The sequence below is a fragment of the Pseudopodoces humilis genome, chromosome 8, assembly GCF_049639895.1.
Source record: "Pseudopodoces humilis isolate 2021_Gansu_Grassland_sample_001 chromosome 8, ASM4963989v1, whole genome shotgun sequence".
NCBI classification, from domain to species: Eukaryota; Metazoa; Chordata; class Aves; order Passeriformes; family Paridae; genus Pseudopodoces; species Pseudopodoces humilis.
The window spans coordinates 6467074-6493305 of record NC_142207.1 but is presented as its reverse complement, the minus strand read 5'-3'; the positions used below and the strand labels follow the sequence as shown (position 1 = coordinate 6493305).

General features: G+C 40.3%; 1 protein-coding gene across 2 annotated transcripts in view; it reads right to left on the bottom strand.

The window, feature by feature from the left end:
• The window catches only part of TMEM163 (transmembrane protein 163), an 86633-nt gene extending 61299 nt beyond the window's left edge, over window positions 1-25334 (bottom strand). Inside the window, exons 1-2 of one of the 2 annotated variants that reach the window (XM_005519616.3) lie at window positions 24982-25334; window positions 19912-20031 (exon numbers count right to left, since the gene is read on the bottom strand). In XM_005519616.3, coding sequence (XP_005519673.1) covers window positions 19912-20031; window positions 24982-25135 — 274 coding nt within the window. In that variant the 5' untranslated portion in view covers window positions 25136-25334. The remainder of the gene's footprint in view (window positions 1-19911; window positions 20032-24981) is intronic. The other variant, XM_088058988.1, reaches the window with a different exon arrangement.
• Between the last annotated feature and the right edge of the window lie 898 nt (window positions 25335-26232).

Here is a 26232-nt window from a genome sequence, read left to right as displayed (position 1 = left end):
TATTGTGGACTTTGTCTTTCTCTGCAGAGTCCACTATGGATAATTGGGCAATTCAATATACATGCACTGCCCAGTACTATTCCATCAGCAAAATATATCAAGCTCATCTATCAAAAGGCCTCTGATGGCTGTGATCCTTAAATTGTATCCCAAAAGTCTGAGGGCTGCCTATGTAAGACCATCAGATTGTTAAGCTTGTAAATGCATTAGAAGAGCAAATGCTGAAAGGTTTACTCAGGTTCCTCATGCCAGATTGATTATATCAGAAATCAAAGTCCATTGCTTAAGTCTTAATTCATAACTACTTCAGAAACTGCACAAACACTGATCAATAACCTACAGAGGTTCCTTCCTTCAAAGCAGAACATTGTTCTGTAAAAGACAAGAACTTTAGATACTGTCACTAATTTCTGGGATTTGTTGAGGATATGTCTGGAGAATCAGTGTTGTCCTTGCAAACCCTTGAAATTAAACTACTGCAAGACTCCTTGGAGACACAGAAAATGAGCCAAACACCTCTTTCTGTGCGTGTACTGTGAGACCTTCAGAAGCAAATACATGTAGAGAGCTGAAATGCATTTGATTGCAAATCTAAATAAAGCATGTGATCAACTCAACAGATCCACAAAGAAAGTTTCTTTCTCCCAGTGAAGCTTTGAACCTTCTCCTTTGCAAGGTAAAGGGCTCAGCTCAGCTTCAGCCACCCAGCTCAGAGAGGGGTCCCTGTTTCAAGAGCGAATGGTGAATGTTCAAAGGATAAAATAAGCAGGAAACCAAAGAACTGCTCCAAGAAAGCACCTCTTCCCATCTCATTTGCTGTTTCACTGCTCTCTTCAGTCCTTTTAGTCCAGGTCTGCACAAAGTAGGCCCATAGGCTGAGTGTATCGCACAGCCACCAGCAAGACTATACTGTATTATGTTATAAATGATATTTCAAGAACACTGAATAATTTATATCAAGTATCACTTGTACTTCCAAATGCTAAGACATCAGAAGGCACTATTCCAGGATTAGAAATAATCACTGCATAAGTTGGAAAGAGCTGTTCCCCTTAGGTAAAATATTAGCTACCAAAAATATAAGTGAGATTTTTGAGTTCCTCCAAATGTTTTCAACTTGCAAAATCAGAACCAGAAAAGCTCATGCTACAAAGTCAATAGTGAAAGTCACAGAGCAACCATTCCAATATTTAATTGGTCTTCAATGACTACATACATATATATAGATGATGATAAAAAGTCAGTATTAGGAAAAAATATGGAAAACTTGGGCTAAGATAATTATTCAATAAAAAAGCTGCATCTGGGACACAGAATTCACTATAGAGGGAAACATTCTTATACAGCAGAAGGAGAAATAGGATCTATTCTTGGATATATAGATTTTACACAGCATACACTTAGTATCAAGGTTATAAAATACTTTTCAGTGAGGAGACCTTTCAGACCTTGCACACTATGTCTTCTAGTTCCAATATTTATGCAGGAAATATGTTTTTCATACTTCTTTTCACGCAACTCCACAGTAGGCTTTTGATTCAGTTAAAAATCATTTCCCATTTAAAGCAACAAGATGTTTCAAAGTGTGGAATGATTAAATTAAATTTTCTAGCACCTTTTTGTTGATATTTCTTTCTATGGTCTTATTCTAGATCCATGAACATTTTTTTATTGATACACCAAATTAGGGATCAAAAAAGTACAGTATACCCCCCGAAAAAGTCTCTATCTCTACATAAGATCTTCATTTCCAACACTGCCTTAAACAAACTTTTACACTAGAATGGCTGACTGCATAAAGTACCATTTAATTATCAGATGAAACAGATCAGACACCTCAGAGGCCCTTTCTTTGATAGCCTTGCTGATTTAATAGCAATGCATCCTCCCCAGCTGCCACGTGATGTGTGAAAGCTGCTGGAGTAGAACTCCACAGTGGTAGCACCTCCAGGTTCTGACACAAACACAGCTTTAATCTATTCATTTATACAGCACACAGCTTGTTAAAACAGTTTGGTGTTTTGAGTTGGTATAAATTTAACTCATGGTGCAATTTTTAAAATTACAATTTTCCCCAGTAGGTTGCTTCAAAGCATAGTGGTAAATTTATAAGATTCCTCCTGAACTCCTGCACTAATAAAATAAATATTTAATTGGAAATCATTTTGCTATTTCTTTCTCTTTTCAAAAATCAATGCACATTTAGGACTGTTATTCAGTAAACTTAATTATATTTATTACTGGAAGTACCCATGAGGACTATTAGCATGCTCTGCTCTTTTTCTGATAATTATAGTGTTGTTACACAAGGAAACCCAACACATGCCCAAGTCAGGCTGTAGGTCAGATGCCAACAACACATAAATATTTGTCAGTAATTCATTAATACACTTCTCAGCTGCACAGTCATTTCTTCATCTTCAGTTCCTAGTGAAATGTGCTTCAACCAACACCGTGTTTCCCAAAGATATTTGTTACAAAAATACTCCTCACAAGCAGTTTTAACCAACCCAGTCATCAGCACTCTTGGGCTTCCTCCTGAAATTCTGAATGCTGACAGAGAACTGACTCAAACTTCACAACTCCATTGACTTCAATCCCTGACTTGACAAATTTCAAAAGCTGCCTGTTAGCACAGGGCACACTGTGACAAACACAATTAAATCTCAGATCCCGAGTTGCTAATCCCCAGCAATGAGCTAGATCTTGAAAACAACAAACTTGATGGAAGGCCAGTGCCTGGCCTATGAGTCCTTAAGCATTAATAAGCATAAATATAATTCTGAAAATATTGCAGACAAATTTCCCTTAAAATGAAGATATGGGAAAATACTGCAATATTTCTATAACAACTCCTCTTAAACATTTTAAGAAAACATCATGTAATGCAAAACTATCCACTGGGAGAATGTTCAAAGAGGTGTTCTGAGATACTAAGAGTCAAAATTAGGCTTCTAAAATCAGTATTCAAATTATTCTTCTTCAGTGTAACCTTCCCAGTGGCACGGAATAGTAAATATGATCCAATTCACATGCATTTAGTGATAAATAATAAACCAGAAACATAAAATACTGCAACACAGCACGGATTTGGGACCTGAATATGCACTTTTGAAATACAATCAAAACAACAGCAGAATTAGAGCAAGGGAAACCACAGAAACAAAGAGGAGCTGGTTAAAATGCCCTTGACACCACACAGCAAGGATATCAGAGTTCATCTTATTTAAAGCCAGGTAACAGCCTAAGAACAGTACCTGCCCCTGAAGTCAATAATCATGGTGTATAACCAAGACCACATACTTTCACCTAAGAATGATAAAAATGTAATTAAAAATATAGTTTCCAGTGGTCAGAATTGTCTGAAATGCACTGTTTAAGCACTGGAACAAAAGCATAACTTGAGATTCAAAATAAGTGGGCACTTAAAAAAAAAAAACCAGAAACAAACATAAAACCAACAGGCATAGGGGGGAAAAAGGAGGAAGAGAAAGGGAATATGCACTTCTTTAAAATTTTATAACTTCTAAAATCGGGTATTATATTACTAAGCATGCAATGTAATTCTAATGGAATTTTTATTCTAAGGACTTTTTATTCAGAAAAAATAAAAAAAAAAATATTTTTCAGAAAAGAAAGGTAAAATTAGAGAAGGAGTATCAGAGGGGACAAGTTACCACTGATCTGTATCCCAACAACCCACCATGTCCACCAGACCTGACTCTGAGTTTGTATTCATCTTCCTTTAAGAGTCAGCAGCACCTCAACAGAAAATTGGAATTTGGGCTGCATCTGTGTTCTCCTTCTCTCCTTCTGGAGGAGAGGAGCAGGAGCTACTTGTTTACTCCTTCAGGGGTTGAAGTACAGGCAAAGACAATTTCTGTCTTTCTTAGGACCCTCAGTCACTCTCTTGCTCAGAAAGCAGCATTTAGGGTAATGTGCTTTTCTAGAATAAAACTGCTTCTCCCTCTCTAACCTTTCCTTTTCAGTCCTAAACCTCAATTACAAAACAATTGATTTCTCAAGTACTTCTGGAGAACCTGATTTACTTTTTCAGAATGACAAGCCATTCAATTTCTAAGGACTGAAAACCATTCAAACATATTGCTTTAAAGCCTACTACATTCAAGGCTGACCTAACCCTTGCTAAAGGCAATTAACCATCAGCAAGACAGTCCTGTATCATGAAATATCTGAAATACTGTATCACTACCTCTACAGTGAGCACAGAAGAGAGGAGGTTGCCTGATATTCTTGATCTCTTTGATAAATCATCTATCTTCACAATAAAAAACCTAAAAAAAAAAATTAAAAAGCTAAGAAACTTTCCTATTTGAAAAATGGATTTGTTTGATGGAAAATAATGGAATTGCATTAAGAATTCATGTCTCCAGGTTCTGTTGCTTTCCTATCCCTTAAAGCTAAGTTCTCTCTTTCTATAATCCAAATAAATAAGGAAAGAAAGTAAAGAAATTGTCAATTAATTTTTGAGTCAGAAACTTGATAGTTTCTTGAAGCAGCCATCCCTACTATTCTTACTAATCTCCAAATTCAACATGTGCTCTGTGCAGCGTTATGAATCACTTTGTTATTTTCTAAAGCAGCTCAGATTTAATCACCATTTCACAAAGCAGCAAAGTAACAGGATGTTCTGCATCCCTCACCAGTGTCTGTGGAAGTGGGCACGGCACTGGAGGCAAACACAAAGTGTGAGCTTTCCCGTGTGACTCAGGATCCCAGCTGCTGTGAAATGAAACAGAGCAGGGCAGACAAAGGTGGTGAATGAAAATTTGAGAAGATTAATAACTCTCAATGCCCAAAATTCTCTCTTTCTATCTGTCAAACAGACAAAAATTTGCGTGGAGTAAGAGGGAAATCAGGGTTACCACACCCCTGTAATGCTGCTGCTGAAAAGAGTGGGACATGAAGGATTAGGTTTTGTTCTTCCACTTGGTGTTGACCACCACTGGAAATGAAAATGAACACAGCAAGATTAACAAATGTTTCATGTACAGAAATATTCACATTGGGGATTTCATCACAGCAATCAAAGGAAGAAAACATTCCAGAAGGGTCATCTGAGCCAAGGGGAATGTTTTCTAAAGGGCAAAACCAAATATTCCTTGCAATCATTAATACTGTTAGCAAATGAAATTCTGAACCTACTGAAGGAAGAGGAAAAATCCTACAAACCCACCTCTGAGGCCAGGGGGTTTGTTCCTATCTACTGGAATTCTGAACAATCTTACTTGGGGTTTTCTAATAGATGAAGCTAAAAGGGGGAAATTTAACAAAACCACATGTAATTGCTTCTAAACCTCCTTCAAGATCCTAAGTAGCTTCTTCTGTATTTCTTTGCTTTCTATAGCTATCTAACACAATCATTTTCGCCTAAAACTGAAGGAATTCTATACTACAGTCTACTATATCAACACTTTGAAAAATAATTCTTTCCTGAAAATCTCAAAGCTCAAGATCATGGATCTTACTAAGGCTTAGGAGCACAATGTGAATAATCTCAATGAAAGCAAAACAAATTACATCATTCATTTAAAATTCTAATTTCTATTTAATTTCTATTCCTCATCCTAAATCAGAGCTACTAAAACCAAGTGCAGCCCTCAAAATCTAAGTGCAATGTAGTGACAGAAAAGTTAAGTGCCCTACCAGCACCAGAACTGGAAACTGAATTCAGATTTTCCTAAAGCCATGCACTTTTTTGCATGTCAAATTCTTCCCAGCAATTGATGTTGTCTTACATCAAAGGATTTCAATTGATTGCAGTGAAGATAACAAATACTAAGTATCTCCCAAACAGAGCCCCTTTATCAACATCTTCTGCTGACCCAGGGCCTTGACATTCTTTGTCTTAATTTCATCAGCATCACAAGACAGACATGGAAGCCCACAAAGGCAAAAATCAATTCTGATTGAAGTTACAGAAGTGAAATCAAGGCAGATCCATTCCTGAAGCAAGGGAGCTGCACAGCATCATTAATGGGATACATTTTATCAACTTCCCTGCATCTTACCTAACCTACTGAAATCACTGTATACACACACAAAAAGTTCGAGCTAAGAAAACAGATTGTAAATGTTTAGGTCTAAGAGGTGTCTTTGCACTGTGTAGTAACTAGTATTTTTAGCACTCCTATGTGCCAGCAAATGTGAAGCCCAAGCCCCCAGGGAAGGAGAAGCACACCATTTCTATTCCTTCCTAATTGGACCCCAGTGATGGACACACTTAAGCCAAAGATCAAATCTGCTGCTTTTTGGAATGAAACCGCTTTGTAACTGTGAAACTGCCAGTAAGGGACAAGGAGAAATATAATTTCTTAAAATAACTTCAAAATAACTGAATGACAGTTAATTACATCCATTTACAAGCAAAGGTCAGCTCCTCATGTGACCTCTACTGTTCTTGAATAACCTACTTATACTTATATGAGAAATTAAAACAAACAAAACAGCTGAAAACCAGAAGCTCCAGAAAACTCAATTCTTTCCCTTCAAAAATGTATTTTCTCCAAAGATTTCTGAGTATTTCAAAGGAGTGTAGCACACTCCTGAATAAAACCAGTATTGTATCATTATCTGCCATAAGCAACCTTGCTTCCTGTGCTGAGAGCAAGAGAACTGAGTGCATTGCACAGGAGTGCAAGCCTGGTTTTAAAACCCTTGTCCCTCAGCAGCCCCAGCTCTCCTGAGAGCTTTTACTTGGTCTGGAACTGAGAACACGCTTTTAGAAGCACAACATCCCCTCAAAGTGATTTCTCAGTACTTAGCAAGACCCACAGTATGTGCCCTTGCTTTACACCACAGAATCTGCACACTGTGTTCATACATTTGTAGGAGATTTCCAAACCAATTTGTTAGTTCTGCAGCTCCTTTGCAACCCAGTCGTGCAATCTGTTTTCCCACTGTCCTCTACTTAGTAGGGCAGGATGATGGAAGATCACCTCCCTGTCTGTGGTTTGCTGCCAGGTTTGATGGGTTTTACCCTGGATGATCCACTTAAGAGTCTGTTTCCACTTGTGTTTAGCACTGACATCACTGGATTCCACCCCTTCCTTCCAGCTGGAAGTATGTCTGCTTTCTTCAATTACACGAAAGTCATGGAATCCTCAGGCCCAGCTACACATTTAAGACTGCCATTGAAAGAAAGGCTGACTGTGCTCACCTCTATGCCATAGCACAGTAAAACCAAGAATGCACAAAGGCAAAGCAAGCATCAAAACAACTCCCACCTCTAAAAGCACCCAAGTCATCTGCCCGTATGATGATTGAAAAACCTTTTGGTAGAAGTTCTTCCTTAAATCATCCACCTGAAGCTCCTCTCCATGCCAGGCACTGGAATAACAAGTGTAATGGGCTCAGAAAAGAGCACAGCATCACAGGAACACATCCTTTAAACAGGTGATGTGCATTTGGTCATGAAAAATTGATTTTATCAGTAATAAGTACCATCTATCCTAATTTTTAAACAAACTTAACCCAGTATTTGGGGTGCTTTCCCATGCTGTCTAAGTGATCCCACATTTAGCAAACCTTTTCTCCTTTACTACAGAAGCTGGCTTGTTATATTGACTAGTTTTTTTGCAAAAGTACAGTTTAGCAGGGTTTTTTACTGCTCAGCAGAAACCTGCATTGCAGCAGGAAGCCTATGCAGAAAATGTGCACAGTACCCAGCCAGGGTAACAAATCACCAATCCACTAAACTTCAGTGTGCCTCACGGTCACTGCAGAACAGCATTTATTTCACAGTGAGCTCTAAACACACCAGGGGGAGAGATAAAGGGGAACTTCATATGCAGGAAACTGTTTATTATGGTTCTAAGACAACATGGAAAGACTCACTTCTCCATTCTATAACAGGGGAATACAAACTTCCAGCCTAAGATAACCATTAGAGACACCATTCTGCTTGTCAGTGCTCATGTTGGCACACGGCCTTCATAAATGGAGTTTTGTTTGTTTTTTCAGCCACAGGGTAGGGAGACATCCTCCAACACCACAGCAATCTCCAGGGACATACATGCTGTACCAAACTGACCCATTAGACACCCATTTCACTTCCCTGTGCCATGCCCTGAAAAATACTCACAGCTCACTTACAAATTGCCAGCAGATTCTTACAGAGTAGTAAACTCAGCAGCCAATCTGTCTATATATTCTGTGAATAATGTAACTTACCTAGCTTTAGACTGCCACACCTGAGTCAGCCAAACCTCAAATTAAAAAAAAAAAAAAAAAACAAAAACCTTCAGCTTTCAAACCTTACTCTGAACTCTGGACTGCTGAGCTTTGTTCCAAAAACCTCTGGCTCAGTTTTTCCCAAAAAGAGAAAACGTACATGCAACAAACCTAGCATAGCCCTGCAAAAAATAACATCAGACATGAAAAGTTACACTGAACATCAGGCCAAACAGATACATTGCAAAATAGGTTTTTCCTTGAGATTCAAGGCCTCACTAATGTGTTCCAGACAACTGTCAATAGTTAAAGCCATCTCACTTGCTCCTTGAAGATACTTTAAAATTTTTAAAACTGCCATCATCAGTAAAGATTTCCTCCTTGATCTCAAGAACTTCATGTATTTAGAACTCAAGGCAGGTTATTTCCTAGCATTCTCCTGTCCTTGTTATTCCTGAATGGTACTCGTTTGTCAGCAGATTCAAGCTGTAAAAATCCTTTCCAACCTCTACCTGACCAATGAAAATGGTTACTCAAAGAAAGAGAGCAAACATAAGCTTGCCAGCACTGAAAAAACAACATCAGTAACATTTACCTTTCTGTGCCACTTATGAATGGGAGAAGGAAAAAAGAGAAAACAGGAAAAAGAAGGCTCAAGCCCCTAAGTGTTTCAGGGACCTTGAGAGACCCTGCACAAAGTGAAGCTATTCCACCAGCAGCCACCACTCTATGTAACTGCCCAGCCCTCTCCTCTCACTCTAAATTGTGTCCAAATTGTTCCAGCTCATCAGTAACTGGGTTAACTGCATCACCAAAATACATCAGGAGTAGCAACACGTTCCTCAAAACCCACCAGCCCAAAACACATCACTCAACCGTAAAGTTACCCCTACACAGGCAACAAGAAGTCAAACACATCCAAATGCATTCAGTACACTCCAGCATTAGAAACTCTGTGACTTTGAAACAGCTTTCACAAGTTAAACCACAACAAACTCTGAAAATTATCCCACAAATCAGTAGGTCTAATACTGAGATGGAGCAGCCAGCAATGCCTTCCTACAGCTACACATACAAAATTCAGAGTATGCTGTCACTCTGAAAGACTTAGGTTGCATATAAACCTATCAGCTACTATATAGCAAAACATGCCAATTTTTGGCAGAAAGATCAGTTGCCTTTTCATTTATCAAAGCCTGATGTGTGCAGATGGAGAAGAAGCTTATGGCAGTAAAATCATTTTCCCTAAGCCACAAAGTAAGCTTGGGCTATGCCCAGGATTAGAACAGTCCCTGGAGCAAATTCTTGGCCCAGCCTCTGTGAACCTAGCAGGATCTGAGCTGCTGTTAATTCACCTTTTTTTACCAGTGTTTAAAAATGCTTGTAAGAGTCAAGACAGACTGCCTTAAGCAAATGTTTCCTCACAAAAGTGACATCTTACTACCAAAACACCAAGGAAATGCTAAACAGGGTCTGAAAACACCTCATCCAGTACAAGTTCTTCCTATCATCTGCCATACACTTCAGGGACTGATGCTTATTTGCTTCAAATTGAAATAAACCCATGAAAGTCAGCAAACCTATGGTCTTCAGCTGAAGATCTGTCCCTATAAATTGCCTTAAGGTGATTTCAAGTCTAAAGATTCCATAAGCCATTAAACAACATTTGCAACATTATCCCTTAAATCACAGTCTTGTATTCATCCACCAGATGTTTCTCAGCAGGCAAATGTACACACAATAACCCAATGAGTATCTCTTAGTGGGAGAGTAACAGGAAATTTCACTTTCAGTGGGGTTTGCTCAAGTGGCATGACCCAAAATACAAAAATTGAATCCTTTTCCCAACCACTTCTCAGTATCAGGTATTTGTGGGTTTGGTTTTTTGACACATTCACAGGCAGTAACTACGGGTTTCCCACAATCAGAACTCATATGGTAAAGGGCACATAACTATGATTTCTACCTCTTTAACTAAAAATCTTAATAATTTAATTTGCTGACTTATTTTTTTCATGGCTAGAGAGGATTGTTAAACAATCTCTCCTTTTCTTGTTGCAGGCAATTACACACAGAAATATCAAGTCATGCTAAATGAAAAGGAGACAGAGTTTACCATTAGTTTTTAATGTCCCACAAAAATGAGCAGATGAATTGGCTCTTTGGGGTACCATTAGTTCCACATAGTTAGACATTATAGCCTGATATATGTTAGCCTCAGCAGCAAGTCAGAGAATAGTGATGTCTATCAATTTGGGAGGTACACAATAATCCTCTGGGCATACACACAGCCCTGTTTTACACAACAAGCTGAGACTGATGCCTTACATCTGTCTTCTTTATTCCTGGCAGCACGCTCCAGCACACATGCAAATTGATGCCCATAAAGCAGTGCTGTACAGGCTGTCTCGAGCTGCTGAGCACTTTTCTCCCAGTCCCTGCGCCATGTATTTAGGAAGTGATCTGCCACCACTGCAGTCACCATCAGCTTTGTCTCTTGGCTTCCATGGTGCTGGCCAGGTCTGGTGCCGTGGATCTGCCCTGTGCTTTCCATGGGCCTGTTAGCAACCCTTAATTCACACTAAAGGTGAATTTAACATCAGCATTTCAAAAGTTAACATGTCTATCGTTCCCTACCACAATGGGAATGTGTGGAGTTACTTTTTTTTTTCCCCACCTATGCATCCTAGCTGACACTGCAGGCAGCATTTCCATCCTATTAAATCTCCCACTGAAAGATAATAAATCTTTCTTTGAAAATTTTTCTTTTCAGAGCCTGGGGAAATACTGTTATTCTTTGGCCATTAAAATGTTTCACTAAAGAATGTGAAGACAATGCACTTAGATGTGTATTTTCTTCACTTTGATGTATTGAAAAGATACATTGTACTTAATAGTTCCTTGAAGCAAAATTTTTAATAGCAGAAGATAAACAATCCTCATATCTGATGAGAAAACTCCATTTAGGATTCAGCCAAAGATCCTGTTCTGCAGTAGATGTTACTCATTCTCAGCATCACACCTGGCACAAAAATGGCTCAGAGATCTCTCCAGAAAGGAGAGCTTGTGGTGCAAGTGCCAAAAGCCACTTATCCTGCAACAGTTCCTGGAAGGCAGATGCCTCTTGTCTACCTATTTTTATGGTATCTGTCATACTATCCCACTTCCTCTGCAGTTCTTCTGTCTAGCAAAATACCAGCTGGTTATTCCTGGTCATTCTTCTTCGACTAAGCTCTGACTAATCTGCTTCTTTGAACTCTGAAGATAAGCTTCTCTGTCCCTTTTTCTGCAACATCCAGAGAAAAAAAAGAATAGTAATGGAAGTCATACATGAAAGTCAGAAGAGGTACACAGGAGGTCTTTTCTGAAGAAGACTGCCTTGCAAGTGAAGGTTAGTGCCCATTAAAAGTTATCTTGTCTTTCCCAATCTCCAGACTCATTGTTTCAGCCTTCACCAAAGACTGTGATAATGTTTATTTGAACCAAACTAATTTGACCAGATTGTACCACCCGTTTAGTACAATGTTTCAAAGTTTTACAAACTTTAGGTTTATCAAACTGGATTTTTCACACAGTATTAGTATGCCCCCTCCCACAAACTGTCATGGCAAGTGACCAACAGGAGCACCAGGACACGAGGTTTATGCTCTTGCTGATGGTATTTTCAGAAACCAGTGTCCTTCAGCCCAGGCTGGGTTATTGACCTCAGCAGGGGTGGTGCCTCCTATTCACACAACCCCAGTCTTTGTGATTTTCTCTGCTCCCAATCTGTGTATCCCTCCCAAATCCCAGATGCTCCCATTTCTCACCAAGCACTACCATGGCTTCACATCCAGCTTCAAGGTATGGAGCTGCTGGGAGCTCGAGTGCAGGGTAAAGAACACATACTATTTATGGGATTATTTTACTAAGTCCTCCCACAGTGCAGTTTTATTAAAATGAGTCATTTATAAATAATATTCTGTACTGAGAAAGTATTAAAATCTAACAGATTTCTACTTTCAATGAATGGAACTCAAACGCTGTTACTGAAAAATCACAGAAAATAAGTGCCAAAAAGGAAACACCAAGCACTGTCAACCTCTCCACTACAAAAAAAAATTTACAAATGTTATTAAAAAAAAACTAACTGAGGTACAAATTTACATTTTGTTGCATATTAAGTTAAAAAACATGAATATTTTAAAATTTCTGACAGAAGAAAACCTAACAAGCTGTGCACTGATTTTCATTACTTCCATTGCTGCCCATGAAGTTTGAATCCAGTAGAGCTTTAAAAACTCACAAAATTCAAACAACAAAGTGAAACTACACAATGAATATTAAGCACACATTTTCTGTCATTAATATTGATTTTCAGCTCCTGATACAAAGATTTACAAGTTCACCTTTGCCAATAAGCAAAGAAGTGCATTTTTTAATTGGGAGATCAGAGAAAATACAAAATTATCTATGAAAACCAAATTCTATTGGTATATCAGGCATCCATAAAGAAATCTGTTGATACATTCATGCCTTTGTACAAGCCTGCAACAGCTGAGGCACTACTTTGTGGAAGTGATACTACAGCAATTGAATGAAAATACATTTGACTTTTCAGATTGCAGGGCTGGTCCTTCAAAGGGCAGATGAACACCCACTTATGTGATGCAGAAAATACAGCAAGAGCAACAATTGAAACTTGTGCTAGAGGACCATTTATTTTCATTTTCATACATAAAATTCAAGCAGGTTTTTTATGGATAACAGTTAACACCAATCACATGCAATAAACTTAATATTACTTTTTTTTTTCCCTACCTACTTCATCTGCTTTTTGTCAAGATGCACATTTTTCACTCATTACAAGTTAGGGATGGCTGTGGGGCACATCATTCCCACACCACCCAGTTAGCATCAAGTGGCCTGCCTAAAACCTTCCCCATCCATTGTTAAATTCTTTTCCCATAAGAAAAATCAACCCTCTACCTACACCTGCCTGTAATGACACAGTAGAATTCTCTAAGGGATAGGAGTAGGATCCATCACACCCATACAATTACTTAACAATAATTACACACAGTTGTTTACACTTATTTGTATACTGCACCTTGCTACACAACTGTGTAACAGCATTGGAACCTCTGAACCATCAAACACGGAGTTGCCTTTGACAGAATCAGAGCAGGGATCTGATGGCAAAACTGAAGATCAAATTTCAAGTGTCTCCTGCTATAATTTAAATATAACATATATTACCCATGTTACATAACATAGGTGTCAATTCATTTGAAAGTCGTTACCATCCTTACTAGTCTAAATGCTGCACAGACTCATTCCAATCTTTTCCACACAAAATAAACCAAACAATACCTTGGAAAGGAAAAATAAGCCAACAAAGGAGATAATTGTGATTATTACACTAAGCAGCCTAAACTTGAACATTTCTCACTCTTCATGAAGTTGTGTTGTTGTGCTGATTTTCCCTCATCATCAGCAACCAGTTTTAATTTTAAAATTCCTTGGAATGATCTTCTCTCATGAGAAAATAACTACTTAACAAAAGCAATTATTAAATTGCAATTTTCTAATGCAAAAATACAACAGACTAGTGTGTTTAAAGATTAGCATTTAAACACAAATTCAGTTTTAACAAACTTCCACCACCACAACAATTTTTTAATTGTTTGATGTTCAAATACATTATATCATTATCTAGCCTGTTCTAGATTTCACAGACTTCTACCATCATTTTCCCTGCCAGCTAAGGAAAAGATTTCATGAAGTGTGAAGCACTGCAGATTTTAGACCCACACTTCTGCTCAACAGCTATCAGTCTTGAACTTGACATCCATATGTTATTTTCTCCTCCCAAGAAAGTCACTTAGAGCTTTGTATGCCTGGAAAAAAAAAAAATTAGACAGGCCCTTACTGGCCTCTCATTTCATTTTCAGTGAATGAAAATTGCATTTTGTCGCTATTAAGTGCAGACTGACCTATACAAAAGGCTGTCTTCTGCACAGACAATGTTTTTTTTTGTCCTTTAGATTTTATGTGTAGCATGGTTAGCACCAAACTCTGTTTTCACCTGTAGTGGTGCAGCTGTAACGAGGACAACAGGCAAGCACAAGAGTCACCAATATCAGACCTCTACCTTGGGAATTTGTGTTCCATATTTCATTAACGCTTCTGTGAGGCTTCAGCCCAGAATCATCTGTCTTTTTGTTACTGAGGTAATTAAACACCCTGAGAAACGTGCAAAATGAGGGATCTGCATGCTATCACAGAGGAGCTTTATTCTGTATTTAGTCTTTACTTGGTTTTAAGTGTTTGCAAGGAATTGTGCCTTGAATTGTAACTTTCTGTATAAATGTAATGTGCTTTACTCAAGAAAAAAGTCTAAAATAAAACCCCTCTTCTCAGGTCTTTAGAAGTGAGAGGTGCAATTCTGTATAATTCCTGAAAGAGAAAACACACAGACCAAGACTTTTCACGTTTTCTGTGATCCTGAAGAGTTCTTTTTAGGTTCCTAGATGAGACAGTCTGACCCCAGCCTGAGTGCTGAATGCTCATCATTTGTCTGACATTAGTGACCTTTAAAGAATTAAACATCCAAACTAAAGGACATCAGAACCATGAACCTTCCCCTACATTTTTTATTAACAGTGTTATTATGATTCACAGCTATGCCCAGGGTATACTAAGTATTGTGCAAACGTAAGGAAAGCCTGCATATATTTAATTTTTCAAGCATGAATAGGAATGGACCACAGAGAAAATGATATATTCATCAATACATTAATATAGTCACTCTCCATCTCAGTTGTCTGAGATGAGCAGTGACAGATTACATCAGTAGGGCCACATGTGAGCATCCAGAGGACAACTTCAATTGCTCAATATTTGTCCCATGCAACTTCATTTGCACGCACCAGAGAAGAGGAAAACCAGTAGTGATGTCCTATAGCTAACCCATATGACACTTTATGACTCAGTGTAGTCATTCCACAGAAAAGAAGTGGGCATGGATACACAACTTCTAAGTTTGTTGGCATTTATAACTGTTAGAATCTGAATTAGCATAAAGCATTAATCTGAAAGCAAAACATAACACTGAAATTTGTAAGCATTTGCTCCACACATTTCAAACAAAATGCCTCTCACTATATGGAAGCTCACTATGATAAATCATTTTCCAGCAAGTCATTCCAAAACACAAGTAATTTTTTATATAAAAACAGAATGTCAGTGCCTGCATTTACATTTAATATTTTATCTGTGGGCCTAATCCTGTAAAATACTCCCACTCACAGAATTCTACCTACTGAGTTTCCACCCGAGATTTGATCCAGATAAATGGAATTCACCTTCTCAAAATACCAGCGCCTCCAACTACACCAGACTGAACACTTACCAGGATGTGACTTTTTGCTGCACTCAGTTATTTCTGCACAGCTGAACCTTACCTGTGCCTGCGGTGACCTGAAAGGGGGGATCTGCAGACAGGCCTGGGGACAGATGTGAGCACCCTGCTGTTTCCCAGCCCTCTGCAAACAGCCCCTGTCACACTCCCAGGGAGCAGGGCCCATGCAGACCTGCCCTGGCCAAGCTGGGACAGGCTGGCTGCAGCCCTTCACAAAGCTCACATTTACAAACCCAAGCATTCGAAACCTTCTCTCAGTCTCTGGCTACAAAGAAAGCCTTCAGTGCAGAATTTGGTCTATACATTGTTTTGATGTATTGATAGGACTCCTCCATTCACTGTGGAACAATTTTGGCTAATCAGATCAGGAAGATGAATGAACACGCTGCTTTCTGTGAATCACAAGTCTACACTGGACAAAAAATACCAGACAGAACGAGCTTGTTTTCTGCTTTGACAATATTATCAGAGATTATCTGCCTGAGAAGAAACTGAACTGCAACAGCAGAAGTTGTATTTGTATATTTTTCAAAATTATGTTTTAGGGACATAAATGTCAAGAAACTAAGAATAATGGTTTCAAAACACCGGAGTTCCATTCCACCAGTTCTTTATTATGATTCTTAAACTAGGCTCAGTATGAACACACAGTACTGCAGCTACAGAAAGAAATAATAGTTGTTATTATGAAATGACTGCAGCCTTATACTACACAGATATACACTGAAAAAAAAAATCATATTCTGCTATCATTCTTGTCTCTGTTATCATTCTTTTCTTATATAACTCTAATCCAGAAATAATTATCTTAGAGTTATTCTTCTGGCACTTACTTGGGGTGCTAAAGAATAATTTAATGTTCATTTTAATAACTTTTAACATGCCCAGACTCTGTTTATTGCTATATATTTATAAGAAAGTAAATCCACACTTGATAAGAATTCTACAAGCATGCGTATTTCAGGAAGCACTGAATTGAAGAGGAAAATAAATTTTGCATTGATTAGCATTTGATCATGAAATTACTGCACAAAACAACAGTGCCAGAATACTTTGAGAGCACCAAATTTTCAGCCACTAAAGATGATACATGGGGTTCCACTGACCTCAAGGATCTCACACATTGAAGTCTATAGAGATTTTACTGAAGCCTTGTGCAATTTCATGCTGGAGAGCAACATGTGCAGCAGCTCTCAGAGCCATGAGACCACAGTGGTTACCACAGAGCACAGGAGCTGCATCAGAGACAGCAGCTGGAACTTCCCAATGGTCTTTTACAAGTACAGCGTTTCTGCAGTAAAATTAAGTTTATTAAGTGCTTGACAGTAAGAGATCTGTTCTTTCAGCTAAGTGGAAAAGCTGATTTCATGGTGTAAGTCCTGACCTAAGTCAATATTAGTGAATGAAAGGTGACAACTTCATTTTCTCTTAGGCAGTCATTCTGCTCCCTACCCAGCCTAGCCTAGTTTAGCTTCCTCTGAAAGGGTGGTCAGACACTGGAAAAGGCTGCACAGGGAAGTGGTGGAATCATCATCTCTGGAAGTGTTCAAAAAACGTGTGAATGTGGCACTGAGGGACACTGTTTAGTCATGAACTTGGCAGTGCTGGGTTAACAGTCAGACTCACTGATCTTAGAGGTCTTTTCCAACCTTAAAATTCTGCTTCTATGATCTCAAGCCTCATTTGCCATAAGCATTACCTAACAGGGAAACTACTTTATGTGTTCAGATTAACATGAGATTTTTCAGTCTCCTTCAAAATTACCAAGTGAAAGATCAGAGTTCAACTAGGGCACCATCATAATCCCACCAAAAGAAAACACCTCATACCAGTCAAGATAAACCATTCCAACTTACTCTAATGCTGGGAAAATACAGTGTTGGAGGCAACTAGACCAGCCTTGAAAGGAAGGATGGGGAGTGGATCATAAAAAGGGAAAGGAAGTCTACTTACAAAGACTTGGTTGGAAAATGAGGCTCCTGAACCTCTTCCCTACTCTCCACATGAGCATCACTCCCCTTGGCATTTTTCCTACAGTTATCAAATAACATCTGTTCCCTGGCCTAGTATCTTGGGGTACACTTGGATGAAAGTATTTTGAAGCCTATAAGGGGAAAAACAAGAAATTTAAATTAGGAATTTATAGGGGAGTCAGTAAGAGTAGTGGGAATAGTCAGTGTAGCCCAACAATTTCCACAACAGGTCCCCTTTTTTCACTGAAATGGAACATCAGGGCCGTGTTTCTAACACTTCACCATTACAGACAGGAGGTAAAATGGAAAGAGGATGCTTTAAATAGCAGTGGCTTGCAAAGATTTGTCAGATACCCCAAAGTGACAACTAGACATTTATATCAAACAGGCAGCAAATTCTGGTCACCTGGCATCTGTCCCAGCTCATGGACTGGAACCTGCTAAAAGGTCAGTTCTGAGGAAGAGAGCAGCCACGGTGAGGTAATAAAATGAGCAAAACTTCTGAAATTGCATGGGGAATTTCAGCAAAGGGATCCCAGAAATCACTGTATTTTCCTCGAAGATTGAAAATTTTTAATAGTAAACACATGAAAAGCCCTGGCAATGCTTTTGCAGCATGGAAGTTCACGGCCAACTACCTATTAAGAGATTCCACACAAATTTAATATGTATCTCTGTACTGATTCCTCTTTCATTCTTCATAAATTTAGTCCCAGCAAACCATGGGGGAAGATACATTCCAAAAACATATAATTAGTCTGCTACTGATTTCAGTAGTTCAGTGCCTATCCCCTCCAGCTGAATATGCAGCCACAGTATATCCAGACAGGGACTACATTCTTTGCTGTTGTTTGTTTCTCTAAACACTACCAGAGTGCCAAAAATAAGGAAAGAAAAAAAATAATTCAGCCTAAATAATCTTCATAAGATGTTTTTAAGGATCCTTTTAAAAGACACAGTTTTAGTAATCTACATTACTCTTAATTCTTGAACTCTGACAAATGAAAAATTAAATTAAGCCATATCACAATATTCCTTAAAACTACAGGGTTAATAGGAAACAAGGTTATTCTCTAATATAGTATTTACCTTTATGTTGCTTCAGTAGCAAAGACAGACCACTGTATTTCCATGAAGCAGAACAAAATGGAAACTTGTTTCACCCTCTTGTTAACATTCAAACTCTTTACAGTGTCAGATTCTGCTTTTAAGTGTTCCTCCTCTTTTTTCTTGTTTCTGAACCAAGTTATTGTACCTGTGTTTCCATATAAATTGCTCTGAGTAATGTATGTTGAGTTTTCAGAGACCATTTGGCCAGATTTTAATCACCTCTCCTGGGAGCTGACACCAACTTCCAGCAGCAGGTCATACAATGCAGATTAGAATAACAAAAGACATGCTGCTGATTCCAAAAAAAAAAAAAAAAAGGGGAAAAATAATACAAGTCTGTCTTTATCAAGCTTAAGAATAATTCTTTGATGTCTCCTAGACAGAACCTTCCTTTTGTTTGTATTAAAGCATAAATTAAATCACTTCTGATTTTTCCTTCTCTAAAACAGAGAATGTGCCACTGCAAAGATTTTGTTCCACATTCCATGTTTCTTTTTGTCTTTAATGTGTTACTTAATTGCCTCAGATAGAAAGCTTGTATTTTGCAAATTTGTATTGAACTAAAATTGGTACTTACACAATTTATTTTTTTTACACATTTTTTCCTGTTTTGAAATAAAAGAAATAAATTTCATTTTTTCCCATATAAAAGTGTTTTGGGTTTAGTTTGGAATTTTTTCCCCACTCAAATCCTTTGTTTGATGGTAATGTAGAAAAATGTTTTAAAACTTATAAAAAAACTCTGGTCTAAAAAGAAAATGGAAATTCTCTTCCAGATTAGCATTGTCTTAGATTATCTGTCAGTGTAATACAGATAAATTATACATTTCTCCCTTACAATTTGCTATTCCTTATTATAGCATTCCCACTACAAAACCCAAACAGATTAAGACTTGTCATATTTGACCTCATCAGTAAAAGGCAACCTACTGCATAATGATTTCTACACTATTGTCCAAAATGAACAGTTCCACAAGTATAAATGCTAGTAGGAATCAACATCTCCTGTTTCTTTCTCCGACCTTCCACAACCCCATACTCTGCAGAAAAAAACCAACAGCTTTACTAATTTATAAGCACCATGCAGACACAGGCAGTAAAGAAAGAAACCTCTTCAGCAGTTGCAAAGAAAAAAAAATGAGAAAGCTTCCACAAAGAAAGAAATTCTGAGAGACCAAAAGAAAAACGAAAAAAGGAAGAAGTGTGAAGATTAAAAATATTCCCAATACTCACTGAAAGCAGCCACTGCAAGAGCCAGTGTGACAATAATGGAGACCCAGGAAACCCACAATGCCTTCTTTCTGTAGCTTTGAGCTTCATGAGGTTTTAGCCTTGTACTGCTTTCTAGTAAACCTGATAAGCAATAAGCAAAGAATGTATGAACAATGCACTGCTCCTTTTAAAAACACAGCTGTGTTAGTTCAGCCCTAGAACACACATTTACATTCTATATCACACACAGAAGCAACACAGAATGAAATCCTGCTCACATTATTAAGGTTAAGTGAATGAGGCCACCAGAAACATGTGAGTAAGCAAGAAGAGCACACACAAGCTGTTTTGACTCCACACGTCAATCCCTTAAAAAGAGCACTGCATTCCAGTTATGGAAATACACAAATCATTATGATTTCCGCCTGTACCTCAGCACAAGAAATGGCTCAGTCCTATACTCCCTCAGATCAAAACTTGTGTCAGAACTTGAGGATCCTTAGGCTGATTAAGATAGGAGAAAGAGTCCTGCTCACCAGTCCCTGTGGAATAACCTCCCAATGCACAGGGATAGATGGCACATACTGATCATCAAAGCACAAGTGGCCATGCCTCAGAATCAAAGCTATCGCAGCTGAAAAAGCCTCTAGAAGCACTTTATCTTTCATTTGGGGTAAGAACAGATTCCCATCTAGAACTAAGTGAAGAACCAATTCTGTCCTTGCTGCAATCAGAGCAGAAGGCTGTTGAACACAAGGGAATGCTGTTGCATTTTCTCTTTTTTTGATGATTTCAGTTTGTGGAAGTCTTTTGTCCATTGATATTAAATCACAGAGAATGAAGGTTAAACATAAATTAAAAATATTCTTTGGGTTTTATTCTCTGAGTCTTAAGCCACTTGTAAAATTCATTCAGAATTTTAAATATTTCCATTCTGTATATCCCATTCTGATTATTTTACGCTTAATACATTCATCTAATTTGAAACATACATTCTTTTTCACCACCAAGTTTCAGCTCAAATCTGCCTAGCTGGAGAGAAAACCCGACAGCTTTAAATTTATTAATGAGTTACTCCAGAAGATGTGGGTGGTTCCTCTCAGATGATGAGCACTTTTCAGAGAGATTTGCATGCACTGAATGTGTTGAACTGAGACACTGGTTTAACAGCATGACTTTCAGTAGCTGGTCTAAGGTCTTGGACAAAGGGTGGGGAACAGGGGCTCAGATTCAGCATCAGATTAAAACACAGGAGTTGAAGCTGTTTCTATTCTCACCTTCCCCAGATTTCTCTCTGATGGCCATTGCCACTTTCAAGGCAGGGACATCTGATCTGGTTCTGTGTACTCCTGAATCCACACCATGTTTAACCAAGTTTATTAACCTTTACAGATATTAATTCCAACTGACTTTAATACATTGGCTGAAAACTGCAATGGTTTTGGAATCAATTCAGAACTGAATCAGACATCTCTGCCTTGGGGGCAGAAATGTGTCAGCAGAGGGGCAGGCATCCAGGGGTGGTCAAATTTGAGCCATCAGATTTTATTCTGCCACTTTTAGTCTGTTAAAATTACTGGTTGTAATCCCAGCATAATTGTCCTGTCTTGGAAAAATTCTTTATGCTTTATATGCCTCAGTTACAATAAAGCACAGAGTTTCTTTATGGGAGTTCAGAAAGCCACTCTGAGAATTTAATGCTTGTACTGTGTTATTAGAAAATTTAAAATATTATCACACTTTGTGACACACACTCCCCCCTTTATGAATAGAAAAGAATCTACAAACTTGCATGGATCAGGCCCTATATTGAAATTATGTGTATTACTTAATATGTGCAATCTTTGTCTGCCTAATACATGAAAACTGATAGATGACAATTCCAAAAGGTTTGAGTCTTTTACTGATAGTGTTGCACAGCTATTTCTCACATGCCTGCTTCCATTTGTGTGAAGAATTTTTTATCTTTTTCCCCCAAATGTTTGGCCTATCTTCTGCTACTATATATAACAGTGTGCAGTTAAATTGCTGTCTGGTATGAGGTAATTCAACAACACATTTTGAAACACAGGAGGGATTTCTGCTAATAGAGATAACACATCTTCTCACATTTTGTGTATTCACCCCTCCTGTCCCCTCCCCAAACCAAGGATTTCAAATTATGGCCCAAATCTTTTTGGAACATAAATCAGGTTTTTCTCAGCCAATTTTGGCTCTCAATATTTCAAACCTCAAATAAACACAAATCAGAATGACAGATATCCTCACCCATTTCTTTCTTTTAAGACATCTTCAATTCATGGCTACAGCTCACTATTACCTGGGAAGTCCAACAGACATAGTTGATACTTACAAATCAAACAATATCCTAATTAAACTGAGGAATGAATAGTAAGTCCCAGAGCTACTGCAGTACTCCTGATTACTATTCACAAGTCAAGCACGTGTCCAGTACGACAGAGACTGTGATCTTTATGAAACTAAACCACTTCTGCCGTGTGTGTGTATGTGTTTCTCTGTCTCTCAAAATGGCTGGCATATTCTGGCTGTCAGCAATGTGATCCCTTCCTTCTTGAAATAATTCAAATACATCTTCTGTATTTAAAATTTTCACCCTCAAGAAAGATCATATAATTCTCATGAGTGTCCTGAGGCCAGCACAGAAAAATACGAACTCATTCATGTGACTACCAAGACCATAGAATAAAATTATTTAGAAGCAACAACAGCTCATAAATTTACACACAAGAACAAAATTCACAAGGTAAACCTCCATATTTTTTCACTGACCACAAGAAAGCAAGTATTAAACATCCACACAAGGATGAAAGTTAATCTTTCAGTATGACCTGCACTGCTACAAAAATAAAAAGCTGGCATCTACAAATTAAATTCCTCTGGCCTGAAATTAACATATTGAGTCATTTTAATGCCAATAATTTATTTAACACGTGGATATCCTTAAGGTATAGGAAAGATAATGAACTGGTTAAATTCACTGGATTTTTAATTTATCTTTCAGCATCTTCACATATTAACAGATTTTCTTCCCATAAAAAAAATCAGAAGGGGAAAAAAACCTGCCTAACAGTTGCAGAACACAAGCCTGGCATATTTGTGAAGTGATTCTAGGATATTCTTTACCATATGCTGACTTACCAGAAGTACTTTTCTATTTGGCTAAGGGATCATTTTAAAATGTCAAGTTAGAAATTGTGGAAGAGTAAGGCTAATAAAAAAACTGTTCACCTAAGGATGTTAATTTAGGGGTCCCATCTACAAAATTACCATTGATTTTGGATCTGGCTCTTAAAGAGCAAATATCTTATTCCAAAATTTAGGGTTAGTATTTATTTTTAGTAATCATGGAAGAATCATCTCTATAACTGGATCTGGTATGATTCATTGGAAAGGATTGTAGGAAAAAGTACAATCTAAAAGGACAGACTTTACATTTTCAAAAGGGACAACCTGCAAAAAGCATACCAGATTTTCCTCTACAATGACTGTGAATTATCCTGGTATAGATGGAATCATCAACTACAGGAAAGGCTAAAAGAAAGGTATTGCAAGGGCCATAGAAAGAGCACGGAGGCAAGGAAGAAAATAAAATCAGCAGCTTTAGTTTCATCTCCCTCATAGAAAGAAATCGGTTAGGTACAACAAACACTGTCTTTATGGAATTATTCTTAATGCCAAAAGGGACAGCTTTCACCTTTAGCTCTGTCATACTGGGCACAAATTAAAATTTTCTGTAACCAAACTTCTTTGTTCGAACCATAATCAAACTTCCTCACTCATGTAAAAGACAGCTGAAGCCCCAGACTGCCCTGAGGCAGGCACAATGCCTGTCCTCAGCCACTGGCAGTGACAGTGAGGGTACCCCTTGAGTAAGGGCTGTCCCCAGCCCCAGCACCACTGGAACCTCTCGGGAAGGTGGAGAATGCTCTTCCCCCTCACTCCTCTACTTCGTGTCTACGATTTGTGAGCAGGCACAGGCTTCGGGAAGCTGGGCAGAGAACAGGAGATAGAGGAAGTTACGTGTAAAGGGGTTATGGATGAAGACTGAGAACACAAAAGGGTCTCCTAGACGCTGAAAGCAAAATGGTAAGGGAAGAAAAGGCGACAGAGAGGCTAAGGGAAGCCAGTAGATGAAATTAAAAGATGGAGACAAATTGCGTGGAAGAGCAGCCTGGAGGCGTTGTGGAGGACAGGGCAGTGGGGAGGGTTAAAATGGCAGCTGCCTTTGTGGGCGGCAGGTGAGTGAGCCCTGAACAGATGTCCGAGATGGATGTGCTTCGCACTAAAGCGTAACGCGGCTTGGAAGCAGGCAGCTTTCCCTCCCTGGTCAGGTATTTAGGTAAATAACACAAAACGAGTTGTGTGGAAGTGCACAGTTCGGTGGGGGAAGGGAGCCAAGGCGTGAGACAAGTGCCCCCACTCCAACCCCCAGCCTGGCTGGGGCGGACCCCCAGAACCGCCTGGTTGTGCCCCTGCTCGGGGGGCGGCTGCGATCACCCCGCCGGCTTGGGCACCTCAGCGGGCTCCCGAGGAAAGCCCCGGCCGTGCCCGGGAGCCCGGGGAGCCCGGGGAGCCCGGGGAGCTCCGCCGCTCCTCGCCCGGGCGCTGCCTGTAGAGCCATGTGCCGCCGGCAGCCGCTCCGCCGCCTGGCAGGCAAGTTCTCGGGCGAGGTGGGAACAGCCACGAATAGAGTTTATAAAAATACTTCAAAGCTGTCGCGGAGCGCTCGCACGGGAGCTAAAACGGGGCAGAGCTTGGAGGGCGGCGCGGGGGGATGTTAGGCGGCTGCCAGCGGCGGGATGAGGGGTGGGCGAGCGGGGCTGGAGGGGGGAGCTCGGGGGGCAAGAGCCGGTGTGCGGCTGCCAGGGCTGGAGGGGAGGGGGCTGGAAGGGCTGCTGAGGCGGCATGGGGAGGGTGCGGGTCCAGGAGAGCGAGAGGATGCTGCGGGGATGCTCCCGAGGAGCCGTCGGGGTGGGCATCAGGCGCCTCGGGACTCAGGGGAAGTGATGGGGCTCTCCACAGTGGAGGGCAGCGTGCAGGAAGGCGGGGGACGGACGGACGGGCGCTCACCTCTGTCCTCAAGCCCCTCGCTGAACTGCCCGCTCTCCCCGATCCGCAGCTGCCCCTGCGGCTGCTCCCGGGGGGCTCCCGGCGCGTTGGCCCCGGGGGGCTGCACGATGGCGGGGTCCGGAGTGGTGTCCAGGGGGGCAGCGGACGGCTCCATTTCTTGCGGGGCGGCGGGAAGCGGCCGGCGGCTGTGGCAGGGAAGCGAGGAGCGAGCGGAGCATCCAGCCCGGGTGCGAGCCCGAGGAGAGGAGGAGACTCCGGCTCAGAGCATCAGGGAGACGAGGACGGGCAGCGAACAAACTCCGGCTGCTCCGCGCCAGCCGCTGCCCGCGGCCGCCTCATCACTGCCCGCGGCGGAGAGGGGCAGGGGGAGCGCGGTGCCGCCTCCCGGCGCTGCCCGTCCCCTCCCCGCCCCGCCGAGCTCCGCCGGCGGCGGGAACGGCTCGGCGAGCGGGAGCTCCTCAGCCTCCCCTCGCCATGGCGGGCTCTGCCTCCTCCTCCTCCTCCTCCTCCTCCCGGAGCCGAGCCTCAGGGGGAAGAGCTGTCCAGGGACCGTCCAAAGCCGCTCCCGAGGGCGGCGGGTGCCGGCCCTGCGCAGCGAGGCCCCGTCCCTCACACAGGTAAAGACACAGCTCCCCTTCGCTGGGGATTTGCTCGTTCTCCAGCTGCCTTTGGCCTTTTTCGGGGTCAGAGCAGAATCGGCTCACGCAGGCACCTCTCAGAGCCCGCAGCTCTGACGGTCTGGCACACCCAGAGTTGCCTTAAAACTGCCCTCGAACATACAGAAATCTCCTGCTGGGGTTAGACTTGCTGGCGTTCAGAGCTACCCTCAGATTGCTCTCTTGCCTTTCCTAGGGCTGCAGAAGAACACAGGGGAAAAAAACCTAAAATCTCAGGAGCACAGAAATGTTTTTTAAAAATGTAAAATTTTACAGATAAATCTGTGCCAGGGCTGCTTGCTTCTTCTGTGCTGGTTTCTAACGACTAGATGGAGAGGTGCAAATAAACAAAGCATTCTTTGTGGAAGCGCAATCTCCCAATTGCATGCCTGCTAGCATGCAGATATATTTTGAAGCTGCATCATATTTTGATTTGAGAAATTTGTCTAGGAAAATATCAAACCACAATTAAACATTGCAGCCCTGGTCCTTTGGTGATACATAAGGTGATACAATTTGGTGATACAATCCCTATTAAGTTGTATGAAGATCGGGCTGCCTATCTCCTTTGAGAAATTAGTGAATTTGGAGAGTA